Genomic DNA, 17563 nt, shown 5'->3' on the forward strand with positions numbered 1-17563 from the left:
AGAAAAAAAAAAAAAAAAATCTGATTTGTAACTATTTGTATCCAAATGATACTAACCCTGCTCCATCCTGTGAAGGTTTGAGCTCACTCCGGAGTTGCACTCTTTCCGCTGTGCTTTTACAAACTTTCAAAAACAAGCATTAATAGTGAGTGAACTGGATCAGTGCCTTGGGTTAATTGAGTGAAGAACATTCAGTTTCTCTATTACATGGAGGAGTACACCTTGCAGTTCACTACAAACTATGTTAAGGAATACAAAACCCCTGAGCAGTACTGTACGTACCTGGGTGACTGCTATGGGCAAAACATCTACAGAAGATTTTATATATATATACTGGCAGAAAACTTCATTACAATACTGAAATATCCTCCATACGGTCTTTGGACACTGCCTCAGAATCATAACGTGGGGTAAAGAGTACCTTACAAGATGTATTTCAGGCATCAGCTTGGATGTGAATCAGACTATTATGGACCTGAAAAGACTGTTATCTGAACCACTTAACTAGAAATTGTTCTTTCTGGACTTTCCATATAAAGCAACAAAGAAAAGGAGATTCCACAGAAGTTAATTCAGATAAAGTAATTTCAATTTCTAACTGTTCTGGATACTTCTTTTCTACACTAAATGAATGATGTAAACACTCTGGTAGTAGGTAATGCAAAAAATGTTTATGAAAAGTTACCTCTTCTAATTCAAAAAGCTGGTTCTGTTTCCAGACCGATTCCTTCACAGGTTCCTCTCTATGGGATGCAAACAGAGCTCTCTGGTAAGTGATTTCTCCCGTGCTTTTGTCTGCTTTCTAAATTTTTTTTTTTTTTCCCCCAATAGTCAGGAAATGTTTTCCCTACGGAAATATTGGAATTTATTTCTGAACCTGAGATTTAGCAACAAGAATCTCTAAGGTTTTTTGTTTGTTTGTTTGTGTGTTTGTAAAACGTAGTATGAGGTGACTGTGGATATGTGACAAAACTACCTTAATGTAAAACGTGGGGCACTCACATATGCCACATTTGGTGCAGAAAAGACACTGATTTTCTCTGTAGGCAATGGAAGTGGACAGGGTCTCCTAGAGGTCAGACCAGAGCAACAGCTTACCTGTAGGGACTCAGAACTATCCTATCAAAGAATCTTTCTGTTTAGTTATTAAAAGCAGGTGTAGAATGGTACAACAGATAGCTTACATACACATAAGTTTATTCACGTTAGTCATCATTATTTTCACTGGGATAACTTGGGTCTTCATTAACATTGTTTAGAATTTTTGCCACCTTGTCCTCTTAGACAGGATTTCTCCTGTCTAAGGAGGTTCAGAAAGGTCCCTGCAGTTATCACTAATTAATAGACTGACAATTTTTATTACACTCACCTTTTATTTCTTAAATTGTTCTGCATGTTCTCCTTTAAATTAATCTGCTGATCACGATAATAAGCATATGTTTCTAAAATCAAAAAGTAAACCTCAATTTAAAAATGAAAGAGCATAAATACAGTTTGAAAAGAACTCCTTCTGTCAACTTGTAAAAGTAAGTTTACTAAGTGGATTTAAAATTGAATTGCTGCAATCCAAAGATTGATAACACGTTTTGGGTCAGGGCAAACACACATCTGTTTGTAAAAAAAAAAAGTAGCATGAGATGAAAGAAGAATAAAACACAGAATATACATCCCTAACTTGTTGACACTCACCACTGTTTTCAGATGTTGAGGGTTTCTCTTTGTTCCCAGGCGAAATCAAGTAGAGCTGTCCATCATGACTGTCCTGAAGGTGGGTTTTATGAAGGCTGCTTCTCTTGTAGTTTGCAAGTGGTGCATTGTTGTTTTTACATAAAGCCTGTTCTGGAGCTGTGAAAAGCCCTTTACGGTGTCTGTCTACAGAATTTTTTCTTGCATTAATTGCAGGATGAGCCTCTCCACTATTGTATGTATAGTTTCTGTTGGTCATTTGATTGCTATCATCGGGATCAATGAGAAAAACGGGAGCAGTGTTTTGGTTAACAAAAGGATTACAATGCTTTGTGGAAGCTTTATTATAGATTGGTTGGCTCTCGTCTCCAAACAGGGACAGAAAGGGACAATCAGTTTCATCTTGAGGAACTCTCAGGTCTGCAGTTTCTTTCATGACACCAAACAATAGTTCTTTTATTCCTTCAGTGTTTTCTGATTCTTTACTGGCCATTATCACTGGATCTTTCCTGGCAGAATTCATATAGTCTAGCCTTTGGAGGAAGGGGAGAAAAAATTATAACTTGCTTTGTACACAAATAAGCAAAATACTAACTGCTAACTCTACAGATTATCAAATTAATACAAAATTTCAAAGTCTTCACTGCTCAACACACTTGCTTCTGTTCTGAATGCATGTTATTTCCACAGAATGAGTGTCCTGTGTTTTATTTATACATGCAGTAAGGCTGATTGAAGCAGGGCTCTTTCACAACGTCTCCAAACACACTGAGACACGCAGCATGTCATCTCATTCAGTAGGGAACTGTGATTTATAAAACCAACCACAGTATGTCACTGCTGCTCCACTCAAATGGCCAAACACTTTGGATTAAAAGTGAAAAAAAGAGGATGACAGCTTCTTGGATCTGTAAAAAGGTATCGAACAGTTCGCTCTTGTACTGAAAACCCACAGTAAGATCCACGCCTTGTTTATTCCTGGTCTCTTTAGCAGTGACTTCTTGCGTAGCATTGCTCAGTAACCCTATTTAAGCACAGAATTTTTCTGATCTAGAGTTAGAAGACCAGTTGGACATTTTTTTTTGCTCGTATTTCCCTCCCCTTCTTCTCATAATAGTGCCTTTGAAGATGCTATCATGCTTATCATTAACATGAAAGCTGTCGTGCACTCACTTACTTGGATCTTACTCTAACTTTTTTTACCACTTCTTTCTAAGCTTGGTCTCTTGACTGACCTTTCTGAAGATCTGAGCAGAGAGTTAAGAGTTTTCTGGGACACAGAGAATACAAAACATGCCTTTTATTTTAAAATAAATTAATAAATTAAAAGAGCAGTGCTATCAATGGAACTTGGAAAGGAAATGTATTAGAGTAAAAACTTACTGAAGAAAAATTCTGTAATATCTTGACCAGAAAACACTTGGAATTGGAAAAAGATCCTAGAGAACTTAAGGGAGGAAGTTGTGCTCTCTACTTATGTAAAACCCATGCCTTAGTTTTAAAAGACTAATCACACTGGAGTTTGTTTCGGGAGAAACCTGGATGCATTCAAGTGAGGAAGGTCAAAACATTTTGGGTGCAGTACAGAAGCTCCTTTTCCATTCTAAACATTTTGTAATGCTGTGTAAAAGGTAATTGTAGGTGAGGAGATGGACAAGTATGTCACAGAGTGAAAAATAGAGGGCACCTACATTTTTAGTCAATATTTAATGACCATGAAGGGTCACGGGGCCCAGATTGGTGCACGGTTATTACATCATTGCATTTTCATTAAATGATTGTGTAAGTTCATACTTCTCATATAGATCAAAAGAAACTCCCTCTCAGGAGAACTGACAGTTATTGAGATAAAAGAATTAATGAGTGTAATGGATGAAAACAAAACATGGACAAAACAAAAAAATGGATCAGACGAATTGCTGGAAAAGGAGGTGGAATGTTGTCAGTGAGTCATGAATGGGCAGAGGACCGTGGGAGGTGTCATAAGCAGGGTGCAGGCCTGAGAGTCTGTGGAGAAATTAAGAGGGAGATTTAGGCAATGTAAGGTTACATAGGGCTTTAACATCAAGATACTTGTCAGGAAGTTACCAAGATATATGGCAAGGTGAATGTTATCCTGATTTTGGGCTTTGCTGGAGAAACCAGGAAATCCATGAGGAGAGAGAATGTTCAGATGGCTAAGAGTAGAAGCTCATATGTCCATCTTATATCACATCATCAGTGAGCTACTCAGTGCCTTGGTGCCCCAGGCAAACAAGCTGCTGGCACTCAGGAACTGCCAAATAATAGATGACCTTTTTATGGCTCTACCTCATTCACATCTAGAGATTGATGCAACCTTGAGCAGACTTACAGAATAAAAAGAAAAATGGAAAATAAGACCCCTAGATAGAAGGTAAGAACTCCTGGAAACAAACAGTACAAATTTGTCTGGCCTTAAACCCTCCCTGATTGAAATACTCGTAATCAGCACGTGCACAGAGAAATCAGTTCAAAGCTTCTGTCCATTCTCTCATGTTCTGTCCATACCTCTATGTTTTCATAAAAGTATTTTAAACAATTATAAAAGAACGATAATTTTAAAAAAGCCACAGCAGAATTGCATATGAAATAGCAGAGTAAATACTTTTTTCCTGGAATCCTCAATGTAAGTAATGTAAGTGAAGTTGCTCAAGTGCTGAGGCATTGGAGTCATCACTTGTTACAATGAGCAGAAGTAATGAGAGTGCCAGCAGCTCCCCTTCTCTTGGCAAATCCCCTTACTAAATCCATGCTTCTGGATGAATTACACAATACCATCCTGTTTACAACACCACAAAAATAGACCATGGTTCCAAAAGCCTACCAAAATCACATTTTACTGTCTTTCAGCAAATTTTAATAGCTCTGCTTGTTCAGTCTTTCTATTTGATTTCAATTCCTATTCAAGAGCACTAAAAATCAGTGAAAAATCACATGGAAATAAATTTCAGATGATTTTAATATTCCTCTAACTTAGTGGTAACTATTTCTCTAATGTAAAATCAAGAAGGCAGCCTACCTGTGCAATGGCTCAAGTAGATCCTGAGGCTCTGTCTCAGACTTCCTGAAAATACACTGGCTTGAGTGATTTGAAATCCAAGGGTCTTGCTCAGAAATACTTCTTGACTGAGAAAATGGTCCAAGTTATAAAATTCTGTATCCATAGTTTCAGTGTTTTAAAATTCAAAATTGGGTTTGCAAACAATATACATATTTTCTATCTTAGTTTCTTTTGCTTATTTTTCACTTGATTTTATCTTTCCAGTAAAGGCCAAGACATTACCACCCAAGTGAGTTCTGTATAATTCATACTTCTTTATATTTGCATGTCACCTCTAGTATGCAAAACATCTTTTTAAGTATCCCACGCCCCCATAATATCAGCAAGCTGGATAGGCTGTAGCAAGCTGAAGCTTCACTGAAGAAGACAAAACCGTGGAATGCTACTGTAAGGAAAGGCTCTGAGAGGAACCTAACCTACCCTCCTGCTCAAAGCAAGGCCAGCTTCAGTCCAGATTGCTCAGATGTGTTCAGGATCTGAGCACCTATTTTGGTGCTCAGATACTTTTGTAACAACTTTTTCTACGCAAGCAGAATTTCCAGTGTTTAAACTTGTGATTTTTACTACTTGTCATTACACGGGGAATCTCTGGCTCTGTCCTGTCTGGATTCTAGAAGACAGCAATTAGTTCCCTCCTCATTCTCTTCAAACCTTCTCTTACCCATGCTATGCAAATCCTCTTCATTCAGTCTCCATGTTCATCAGGAGCTCCAATCCCCTTGACATTTTTGTGGCCCTCCATTAGTCTTCCTCCAGTTTGTTGATCTCTCTTTTGGACTGGGGTGGACTCAAAGTGGGCACAGTATTTCAGATGTGTTCTAACATGTTTTTTTTTTGTTGTTGTTGTTTGGTTTTTTTTGTAGGGGAATAATCACTTGCCTTTGAGTGCTGGATAAGCTCTTTCTAACACAGCCCTTATTTAGCTGGCCTTTCCTGCAACATGGATGCACTGCTGACTCATGTACAACATGTTATCCTCTGGCACCCACAGGTCCTTGCCTGCAAAGCTGCTGCCTACTCAGTCAAATCCCCACTTGCACAGATACGTGGGGTTATTTCTTCTGAGATGCAAGACATGCATTTCTCTGTGTTGAACTTCATGAGGTTCCTGTCAGCCTTCAGATTCCCAAGATGCCTTTAAATAGCAGCCCTGCTACTGTAATGACTGCTCTGACAATTTTTGGTTTCATTTATGAACCTGTTGTGATGTTGTGGGTACAATCTGTCTTGTTGTCCAAATCATGTATCTGATAAGATGTATCAGACTCGATACTAAACCCTGGGCATTCCTGCCATTATTGACCAGTTGCCAATTAGACTTTAACCCATGGACTTTCAGCAAAATGGTACAGCTGACTTTTTTTTACCCAATCTGTCACCCACTCATCTGGTTCATACCACCCCACTTTGGCTACTAACATACCACAGAAAACCTTATCAAAAGCCTTCCTAAGGTCATAGTAAATAATATCCACTGCTGTTCCTTATCCACAGGGCAATCATTTCATCACAGAATTAGGCTTGTCAGGCATAGCGTAGCATGACCATGGTAAACCTATGCTGACTTCTCTCAAACACCTTCTTGTTCTTCACAGAACTTTAAACAGCATCCAGGAGGTCAGCTTCCATAATCTTTTCAGGGACAGAGGTGAGGCTGATAAAAACTAGTACTTTCCTGGTTTTTGCATATACATAACATTTGTTTATTTCTTGTCACTAAGAAACTGTTCTCACCAATGCAGTCTTTCTGCAGATATCAACAGTACTGAAAGCTCAGTGAACAAAGGCTCAAATTAAATCTATTCCAGACCAGTGAAAGAAATACATATGTATTTATGGAATATTCATTGCCACCAGCCTAGAATTTTTTCTTGTTAATCATTATCTTCACCATAACGCTAATTCTATGCCTCAAATAGAGAAAGTAATAAAATATTAATCAAACCTGTTTCTTTAGCTTATCTTCGTAAGTCTGTTCCCAAGGGTCACCCATTAGTTTTGTATTGAAATTTTCTTCTGAAAACTGTGCACAGTTAGAGGACCAAAAAATAGAAGGGGACAATGGACAGGTGCTAAAAGTTGTTGCTGTGTTGTCTTCATGTTCCGTACATTCAGCATAAGTTAGTTCTGTTACTTGTGTTAACTAGATAAGAGATAGCAAAGAGATTTGATTTATCTAACATTGTTATCATCTAAGTATAGTTGAAAAGGATCCAGCCTTTCTAAATTTTTTACATCTCTTTTCAGATATACTATATGCAAGAAAAAATGTTCGTATACTCTGATATGTTGGCCCTAGTCTCTTTCCCATAATGTGTCCTTTGTGACTAGTTCAGAGCACAGGTATTTCTAAATGTTTTGGAGAATGCCCCAACGAGTGGAGCTTTTCATAATATTCATAAGAAACAGCAGAAAAAAAAAAGTATGAAATATGATTGACAATTAACACATCAATGTAGTCTTAAAGAAGAAGCCTTTACACATTTAAGTACTCATTAAATCTGATTATTATGAAAAAGCACTTAAAAAAAACATTGCTACATATTTTTAACTTGACATCACTGAGAACGATAAACTTACTTTATGTTGGTATTTTTCTTTTTCTAAGAGATGCTGCCTTCTGCTGTCCAGTACTTGCTCTTGTAACCTTGTGAAATGAATAAAAACAGCCTCTGAAATGTAAGATCTATAAGATCAAAAACTTCCTAACCAGGAATTTCAAAATAATTTAACAGTATTTCTCCAGATGTTTAAAAAACCCTTGATTTGTATGCAATTTTGAGCAGCCAGTCTGTAAATCAGTCACTTAAGCATGCCTGAAATCGGATGGCAAACAATGTAAGCAGAAAATGCTGTTTGAATAGTCTGCTCCGTGAGAGGAACACAGAGTATGAACAACATGACATGAATAAAGCAATACATCTGTATATTTAAAGTTCTGAACTTTGTGTAAGTTCTGAGTTTAGAGTACGTTTCCTTACTCTGACGATAAGAGTATCCCTGGAATGTCAGAAGCAGTCGTGAAAACACTGTGTCTTAGCTGTGTCTATTTAGGCATACTTAATACCCCAAATAAATATTTGTTCAGTCTTTTCAAGGCAAGACACTCATGAGCACAGAGGTAAAAGGGATCCGCTGATCAAAAGATCAGGAGATCAACCAGTTTCAGATTAGTCTTTCTATGCTCCTGTGCTACTGTATTAGCCTAGACCCTTCTCCCAGTTATCTTGTTGCCATCAAAGTACGTGCTTTCATCCATGTTAATAAATATACACAAAGTAGATTTTTACCGCAGTGGTAACCTTTTTAATTTTAGAAATCAAACGAAAATAAATTGTGAAACACCTTTTACAGAACTTTAATATTGCTTAACTACTTCCTGTTTTAAACAAGTACCTGTTCTTGATGTCATCTAAGTGTGCTGTAAATTGGTTTCGTAGTGGTGACTTGGGAAGCTCTAGGTTGCTCCTTCTAAAAGGTGCCTTTACATTTTCAGTTATATCAACATGGACTGGCTTTTTCAGGTTGCCTGTGGTGAAAATATTTGGAAGGTCAGCACTGGACTTAGAGAGTAAGCTTTGAGCTCCCTCATTTTTCATTACAGTACCAAAGATGTTGTTTTGGGTTTCTCAAACTGTTAATCCATTTCAAACTTCTGGTTTGTTTTATTACCAGTAATGTAAGAGCTCTATTCTAATTGGCACCATAGCACAAAATTGTGGGGCAACTGCTGTCTGTGGACAGGCTCTGTTGCCCTAATCAGCCACCTTCGAATCTTTCTGAGCATAGGACAGCAACTAAACTCCTTTAGTTTATGAATATGTCACAGAAGATACGAGTTAGAACTCAAGTTGTAGAGAATTTGAGGGGAGCTTAATGACAGCTTATAACAAAGATACTCTGGGTAGAACAAACCTTCTATTAAAAAAAAAAAGTTACTGTACTATAAGTGGAACACAAATGGTCCAATTTAATGGCAAAAGGAAAAAGATGTGGAGATAGGGTAAAATTAATACATGGCATTCATGGGAAATTCATAAGTGTGCAAGGCTACAAAGCTGAAATAGGTCATTTGATTTTTCTTATGTCCTCACTTTTTACTCAGTCATTATTGTTGTATTTAATTGCTATTTTTTAGTTTTTAAATAAATGACTATTTAAGCATTAAGTTACAACACAATGGAAAAAGAAATAGTAGCAGTGATAATAAAAGATAACTGATTCTGTTAGGAATGAGGTCAGAACACTGTTACCATAAACTCACCAGTGCTGTCTTTTTTGGTCGATATCTGGTTAACAACATATAGATTGAGGAGATCTAAGCTGACTGCTGAACTTTTAGGAGATGATACTCCCAGAAGCTTCATCTTTGATTTAAGTTTTTTCTTTTCAAAGAATTCCTATTTTTTTTAAAGAGAGATTAAAAAAGAGAATAAGTTTCTCACAGAAGCTTCATACCACTTCAGTGGAATGTATAAATATTTTGATGCAATTCTTATAAATAAAAACATGTTTAAATTTTTCCAAATTCACACATTCAGTCTACTATCACTTGATTTATTTTTATTATTTTGAAAAATAATTCTAGTATAATTTGTTCATATTTAAGGAGACTCCACTGCAGCCTTGCAGAACTTAAATGGAGCTTGTGAACTAGAGGGAGATTGACTTTTTACATGATCTGACAATGACATTACAAGGGGGAATGGTTTTAAACTGGAAAAGGGGAGATTTAGACTAGATATTACAAGATATTTTTTTCCTTTTGGAGTGGTGACACACTATTCAGACTGCCCAGAGAAGCTGTGGATGCTCCATCCCTGAAAGTGTACAAGGCTGGGTTGGATGGGGCTCTGAGCTTTGATGGAGCCTTAATCTGGTGAGTGACAACCCTGCCCATGGCAGGGGGTTGGAACTGGATGGGCTTTAAGGTCTGTTCCAACCCAAATCATTCTCTGATTCTCTGATATTCAAAATAGGCCATTGTTCTCTTGATGCCAAAAACTTAGTCCTTATATACTTGCGTCTCAACTTCTGTATGTGATCATTAAAAGCATTTTTTAAAGTAAAAGACATCTCAAAATCCTGCAAGGAAAAGAAGTCTTTAAAAAAAATTAAACCCGTGCTTTTTAGGCAGTTTATATAAACCATTAGGCAAATAAGTCAGCGAGATTATTAGTCATGGCTATCTAAATTGACACAAAGACTGTATTGTTCTTCAAACTTCTCTTCCTTCATGCAACAAATAGGGTCTTGTGACCAAAAAAAAGAAAAAAAGAAAAAAAAGAAGAGAGAGACAAAAGGGAAAGAAGAAAAACCTCTATGACCAGGACTTTGGAAATGCTTTATGTTGCAAGGAACAAAAAGAAATATGACTGTAATTCTAAATATATCAAGCAGATAATTCTGCGTAACACTGGAATTCTATTAGTAGACATTAGGTAAAGAAAATCTCCATTTTGTGGAAGTATTAATAATCATCTCAAAAATCACTAGTAGCAAGCCCCAAAAATGAATAAATTAATGGTACATCTTTAAACAGAAGAAGGATATTGAAAACTGAAGGCCATAAGACAAAAAAAGGACAGGCTTTTCTTCTGAACTTTTCTTTTTGTCATCCTGAATTACTTGACAAGGGATTTATCTTGTAGATTATGTGTGATTAATATACCCAACATGTTTTTTGATAACTGTTTTCCACCATATTGTATCACAATCTTTAACTTTCCAGGGTGTTAGCATCTACTGAAAATAGCTGTTGCTTCAGCAAGCAAAATGTAGTACCAGAAATACTTCAGTAAAATTTAAATTGGGAGCATTCAAGTGTTCATTCATGCCTTCTTCTCTTCCCTCCTCTTGCTGCTGGAATTCAGTGTAGTAAACCTAGAAAAAGACTTCTGTTCTAAAAGTTAAGTAGGCAAACACATAAGTGTTATGCTACAGTTCTGTGCATCACTCCTATTGCTTTGAAAGATTTTTCACAGTGAAACAACACAATCGTTTGCATAACATAAAATCCATGGTGGCTAGAAACATTTACCTTTTGCTTTCTCCTTTCCTGCTTTAGTATGACTCTGCTCCTGAAAGATGCAAATAATTATTGTTTTAATTATAAAGGCGTAACCTTGAGCTTCACGTAAATGTTACTGAGAATTTTGCAAGCAATTTCAGCTATAATGGGTCAAACCTTGAGGTAGCGAAGACAACATAACTCTGCTGAAGTCACTTTGTCTGGTCCTGGTTTACCTAAGTAAGGCTATGTTCCCATTCTATGTCAGGGATATAAAATATATCGAACATTCAGAAAAAAAACTTTCAGGTATTTAACTTGCAATGAAACAATTCATCAATTCTTCACTTCTTTTAAAACACAGCAAGAAATCTTTGTCAATCTTTATTCTAATTTTCAATTTCATGATGCAACACAGTTACAAAACCACATTAACAAAGAAAGCAAAAGAGCACATCGCACCTTTCTGCCTTTCAGGACATTATGGCATATTGTGAACATTCAGAAAAAAATAAGAGAGATTAAAGAGATTGTCAGTACAACTTGTATTGAGCTGCTGTTTTTTGTGCTATACCTTAACTACTTGTTAAACATAGTTTTAAATCAATTGGTTGCAGGACACCATGCTTAAAATTGGAGTTCTGGGTCACTGTTGAGAACACATTGAATATGGGTACAATGTTTGGGTCAAGTAAGAGTTGCATATTTATTTAATGGTTAGAAACATGGAATAGATCCTTGGAACTTTTTTTTCCTTTTTTTTTTAAATACTATCTCCAAATTTATAGCACTCAGAATGGAATATCCTGAGTTGGAAAGGACCCACACTCTTTCTGAACACATGCATATAAATTTGTATATAATTATACAAATAAAGTATATAAATATAAATTATATATGTATATATGAGGTATACCACATAGTTCTGTGCTCTGCACATGTTGCCAGAACAGCCATGACACCATAGAGATGTTTTGGCTACCACTGAGCAGTGCTGGCACCACAGCAGGGCTGGCTCCAACCCATAGGCTGCAGGTGGGTGAAAGGTGGGATGGGAACACAGCCACAGGATCTTACCCATATCTACCAAAGGGTTATTCCATACCTTATGATGTCAATAAAACATAGGAGAACGATTGTGGGGGTGTAGGCAGGGGTCTACATTTGTACAAAGGCAAATGTTCCAAAGCAAATGCTGCTCATGCTGAGGCCTTACTTCCCAGCAAGTGGCTAGACATTGCCCATGGATAAGGAGTAGAGAATAGTTTGTTTTTTTTCCCTTCGTTTTCACATGCAGACTTTCCTTTTCTTTTTTCAAAAAATGCTGTTATCTCAGGCCACAAGGTTTTCCTTTCACATTTTCTCCCTGTGGCAGCGTGACATGAGTAGGCACCTGACAACCAGCCCAGGTCAACCCTCTGCAGCAGCTTTCAGAAACTCCATTTGTCTGGAGAGCCTTACAGATACGTAAGGTTTTATTTTAGTTGGATTCTGCATATAGTGTCAGGATGAGTATAAAACCATGTTTACCAAAGCTACTTTCAAATGTTGACAAAAACAGTCGGGTTTAAAATTCTGATAGGTAAGAGGTACAGGACCCGAAGAAACTGAGTATTATGCTGTTTTTTTTTAATGTTATCAGTCCATAGGTAATTATTTTAATATTTCAGTGAATCTTAAATATGAGCAGTCTGTGAGGGGACATAGGGGCTGCCACATGCCGTGGCCATGCGGGTCTCTGAGGGGACACCAGGCCATGCCGTGGCCCTGTGGGTCTCTGAGAGGACACGAGGCCTGAAACACAAAGCTGTGCTGCTTGGCATGGAGCCATTTCTGGTGGCCCTGAAGCGTTTCACTCACCGGCTGCCACCCACCCAGTTCATTTTCTGCTGCTGAGGAAGCAGGGAGGGCTGTCCCTGGCAGTGCTGGGGAGGGGGAGAGCTGGCGATGGCCACAAGGACGAGGTGTTGCCCCTGTGGGTTCTCAGCCCCAGGCAGGGCTCTCCTGTGGGGCCTGCTCCTAACCAACAGCAGAGCTGTTGATCTCTATGCTCCCAGTGCTAACAGAGAAGAGGGATAGTGTGACACAGAGACAGAGAGCAGGAGGACAGGGAGAGCAAAGGGCTGATGGGCAGGAGGCAATGGTCTGGCTGCTGCCACCCTTCCTCTGCCACTGCCAGTCCCTTAGAGTCTGCTGACAGAAACCATTTCCCCTTTGCCAAGGAATCACAAGTCTCTTTGCTATCCCGTGCACAGCTGTTGGAGTGGGTTACAAAACAGCTGACATTCAGTCTGCCAGGCTCAGCCTGTAGTGCCACTGCTGCAACTGGCACAGTTTGTAGGGCAAGAGATGAATGCTGCCCTTCCCCAGGATGCTGGGGAATCAATGAGCATTTGTTGCTAGCAGGCACCCTCATTCTTGGAGCTGCCTGACAAGGTTTTGGAGATAAATAATGGCACACCATCACAAAAGGGTGAGAGGTCCCAGGACTGAATAGAGAACAACACAGCTCCCTTGCTCTTGTCCCTGCAACTTGCTGCCACTTACAAAACCACCAGGACAATTTTATATATAAATCTCCCATGGTGTCACTGTACTGAATTATCTTAACTTTTCAAGGTTCCTGTTGGATAGCTGTTGGTACAACAATGAGCAGAGTGCTCAGAGTAGATGTTAGAATACTAACATTAAAAATTAGCCAAGCATTTTCTATAATTTTTATAGTGTTTTTATAGAATCCATGACTAGAAAATTGGAAAAGTGAAAAATGCCTGCTTCTTTAATATAACCAGTTAAACTGAACAAAGTTATTGGACAGAATGTGTTATTGTTGTGATAGCTCAGATATTTCTGATCAATAAGCCTACTTGTTTATTGTTGCACTATTAGATTATAAATATATATACTTTATGTGGAAGATTTTGAAGTGTTTGTTTATGTGCAACTCATCAGCTACTATGACAGATCATACTGAAAGATTAAACTCATTTGATCAGTTTCTACTTTGTATTTCCACCCTGTGTAAATGTTTAATATGTTAATATTATGTCTAACCATGTCCTTTTTTTTCCTACCATAGTATTGGTATTACTCCTACTCTTACACTTCCACATAATTATCTGGATTTAAGGAAAAAACTACACTTTTATTTCTGCTTGATTTATTGAATCCAGTAGGTAACAGCACTTCGTAGAATCAAGGAAAAGTGATTTCGCAGCTTCAAACAATTCTTTTTAATGTAAGAAATCTTCCCCTCCCTGAATTCATTTCTCCAGATAAAGCTAAAGCACCCTTTCAAGTGGTCATAAAATTTAAAAATATTTCTTCACCGATGGCAAACACTGAAATAAGACCTGAGACTCTAAACATTGTAACTTCACTGTCAATATTTGAAAACTCCAAAGGAGTTGATTGTGTTTTGCAGTGATGCCATACTTTTAAGTAATTGCAGGACATTGTTCATTTTTAAAAGTTCCTGATGGTGAGCTTCATGGAACTTAACTACTTCTCGAGGAAGTGAAATAAACAGAGAGTAAGTAGATGCTCTCAGTGTGTCAGAAACGGGTATTAGCAAGAAAAAAACCCTGAAAATTTTCCGTATTTGTAACATTTTAACAACTCTTCAGTGTAATTAAATCTGATGTTTCTTTGTTCAGAAAGTATTTATTATGCAGGATCTTCAGAACAGCTTTCCACCTGTTACTAAAATAAAGCAGCTGTGGTCTTACAGCACTGAGATTTCCCCTCTGACAGGCTTCTTTATTATCAAATCAGCTCTAGTTAAAAGTGATGTTGAAAAGCTGTCCAAAGTGGTATAATGGAAGTGATGGAAGACCAGGTTTCTCCAGGAGGGCGGGTTATAGAAACATTGATCACACAGATTCTGACATGCAGCTTTGAGAAAATCCCCTTTGAACTGCTTATTAATCAAGTATGATTTGGTGAATGGATGACTCAAAACACATGTTTGGCTCCTACACTGTGTCCCAACCCAGAGAGGAAGAAGCTAACTAAAACGAAACTGCAAGAAGTGTCTTTTGCTGTCTACAGCATTAATGTATCCTGAAGATCTGAATACTCTTCATTCTTTAAGCAGGACAGTCTTTGCTCTGAGTGAAATGGTGATGCTTATGCAAAATCTAGAAAGAGTGAAAGAGAGGGAAAATGTCTTTCTAGACCATTTCTGAGAACTAACTGCAAATGGTTCTCACGCTTCTTCACGAATCTTCCATTGTAACGTTACTTCTCACAAAGTAACTTTGTCTAGTGCAGATTATAACAGGGGAAGAGATCACTAAATTGAAAAACAAAACAACAGCAAAAAACCAGCCCTGAAACTCTCACGGTTAAATCTAAATATTTTACAATATTACTTTTTATTATTTTGGTGTGTGTCCATTTCACATATTCCTTATTTTGATTTTTCCCCCAAATGTTTGATCTTGAAATTCAGTATTATGTAACTAAATCCATCTGTAGATATCTATATAAAACATGCAGAGTACCTAAAAGTCCTCTGTCCAGGATGGAAATTTCTTGGGATCCAGTGCAAATATAACCATTACTAATGGATGCCAGTTCCATGATTTTACTTACCACTTACACCTGTATGTAGCATGCACCTCATGTTTACAGTGCACCCAAGCAAGGAATCAATACAGAAATGTTAGCATTTTTTTTTCTGAAGATATGAGAAGATAAACCTTTAGCAGTGCAAAGAAAAAAGAACATAACATATTTGAGACTTTGAAAGCATCAAATAGACAAACCCTTCTCATAATTGTATTCTGCAGTTGCTGGTTTTAGCTGAGTTATCATGATGGAATGATAAATTAATCTAACAACAAAATAAATCTAAAAAATCCAGATATTAAGGTTCATAAGTACTAAGATCCTAAGCATTAGAAGTGTCATTCTTCATTTGATATCATTAGTCAGTAGCTCACTGTGACTGGGCCCTTTCCCTCTCCATCTCCCTGTGTCCAGTTTGCACTTTTAGAGCCATATTCTGTCTAGAATCAGGTCATTGTCATAAATAAGAGCTGTTTGTGATCAGTCTGCCGTGGATTACACTGTCAACAAGACTACTCAGGTCCCTTATGCATACATTCTCATAAAGTATGGGTCACGCAGCATGTAAATTTACAGCAGCAACCATGGATGTCCCTGAAGTCACAACAAGGAATAGAGTACTGGCAGAACAGTAACGCTCCCATTTTCACCCCTTCTTGCTTTGCTTAGATCACCTGATCCCAAACAAATGGCTATATTTGAATAGTATGCTGGGGTATATGCCTATAGCAAACAGCTTCTCTAAAGTAGGCATAGGTCATTTTCTTCCACTACAAATTCAAAATCAAATGTCAGACATCTTGTGTCCCGTGCTGAATGTAAAGGCATGTTTTGTCACTGGTTCACTTGATAATGCCAACTAGTTCTCTGGGTGCCTTTCCACAATCATGCAAGTGATTACACTGAAGTCAACAGAAACTTCGGAAGCACTTCAGTGAGGTACTTAGCTGAGCAAGGGTTTGTATGATCATCCTCTGCTGAACTTGGCTCTAACCAAAGCCTCACTCCAGTACGTACATGAACAGCTTGAAATTTAAAAAAAATCCAGAAACCTCATCTCACCATGTCAGAGTACATGGTGCAGCATATTTTAGAAGCAATGTCCCGTTCAGTGTTGGTAGCAGATTGAAAACAATTGAAATATATTGCATTCATTGACTGAAACACTGCACAGCCAGATTTGCTTTACCTAAACCTCCCTGCAGACCCGATTGTGGGTGTACACCCACACTCACAGCTCTGCTACCAAGCCACCAAAAGATCTGAAGTGAAAGGTCACCAGACACGCAGAACCGAAAGAGAGCTGTGAACTCTCCTCTTAGTATGAAAATGCTGGTGTAATGAAATGTTGCAAATAACTGTGGTTTGGCAAGAGAGCTACAAGAGCACGCTGTGATATTCACAAGCCAGAATGCGAAGTGCTTAACTGCAGATCAGAATTAAAGACTAACAAACCCTCAGCAAGGCGCTTTCTCAGCCACATATCCTGTCGGTGCCCTGAGCAACCTTTTTATTTTGCTGACAAAGTAATCAGCGGTGAACCCAGGCCTGGTTAGTAACTGAAACTTAGTGCTACTACTCTGCTTCAGAGTTTGACATTTTCCTAGCTTTGAGCTGTAAACCGAAAAAAGAAAGAAAGAAAAAAAAAAGAGCTACAAGGACCTTGATCCAGATCTCTGTCCTGTCCTCAGAGGCAGAAATTCCAGTAAGTCCCAGGATTACTCCACATCTCTACACAACTTTCCAGTGCACTAGGGAAATTAATTGAGCAGCCCCCAAGGAGGGAGCAAGCAATGGATGCTGCCTGGCCCTGTTTTGCTGATCTGGGCCCGAGGGCTTTTTGGACAGCACCTGCATCTGAGGATGCGCTGCCTGATTTTCAGAAGCAAAGCTCTCTCAAACCATTTGCTCACCCCTAAGCTTGCCTTGCTGTCTAACCCTGATCAGTGCACTCTACCCGAGGACTCATCCGTAACACTAACGTGGCTTAGTTTGCCTGTGCTTGTGCTGGGTCACAGCGGGGTGAACGGGCTCCTGCTCATTTCTAGGGGAGAGCTGCACTTCCCTGAACGCCTGCAGTGCATTTTCCAGATCCGCTCGTCCTCATCCACGGCAGACAAACGCTTTGCGACACACCCGCATATGACAGGAAGCCACCCCCCGCAGCCCCTCGGCCGCCGGGCCGCGCTTCCGACCCGAGTCCCTCCTCCGGC

The 17563-nt window shown here is 38.5% G+C and overlaps 2 protein-coding genes across 2 annotated transcripts in view; one reads left to right on the plus strand and one right to left on the minus strand.

Annotated features, from left to right (window-relative positions):
* The window catches only part of LOC104917425 (ATP-binding cassette sub-family D member 2-like), a gene marked incomplete at its 5' end in the record, with an annotated part of 2453 nt that extends 2422 nt beyond the window's left edge, over positions 1-31 (plus strand). The window contains one exon of the mRNA XM_019611093.1: positions 3-31. Within this exon, the coding sequence (XP_019466638.1) occupies positions 3-31 (29 nt within the window). The remainder of the gene's footprint in view (positions 1-2) is intronic.
* Positions 32-51: 20 nt separating this feature from the next.
* C1H12orf40 (chromosome 1 C12orf40 homolog) lies at positions 52-17557 on the minus strand. The gene is made up of 11 exons (XM_010728647.2): positions 12639-17557; positions 10809-10848; positions 9033-9168; positions 8165-8297; positions 7349-7415; positions 6714-6911; positions 4727-4833; positions 1690-2219; positions 1370-1442; positions 686-743; positions 52-123 (listed from the first exon to the last, which is right to left on the minus strand). Exons 1-11 carry the CDS (start codon positions 12659-12661, stop codon positions 52-54), a joined length of 1437 nt encoding a protein of 478 aa, XP_010726949.1. The 5' UTR covers positions 12662-17557.
* Positions 17558-17563: the final 6 nt, after the last annotated feature.

The sequence above is a fragment of the Meleagris gallopavo genome, chromosome 1, assembly GCF_000146605.3.
Source record: "Meleagris gallopavo isolate NT-WF06-2002-E0010 breed Aviagen turkey brand Nicholas breeding stock chromosome 1, Turkey_5.1, whole genome shotgun sequence".
Classification (NCBI taxonomy): Eukaryota; Metazoa; Chordata; class Aves; order Galliformes; family Phasianidae; genus Meleagris; species Meleagris gallopavo.

Excerpts from the sequence above, each read along its gene's own strand:
- C1H12orf40 (XM_010728647.2), bottom strand. The coding sequence starts at position 12,661 with ATGAACTGGGTGGGTGGCAGCCG. Across the intron at positions 1,443-1,689 it reads CTCAACATCTGAAAACAGTG|AAACATATGCTTATTATCGT; the intron begins GTGAGTGTCAAC and ends TTTTGATTTTAG. Across the intron at positions 744-1,369 it reads AACAATTTAAGAAATAAAAG|AGAGGAACCTGTGAAGGAAT; the intron begins GTGAGTGTAATA and ends TGCATCCCATAG.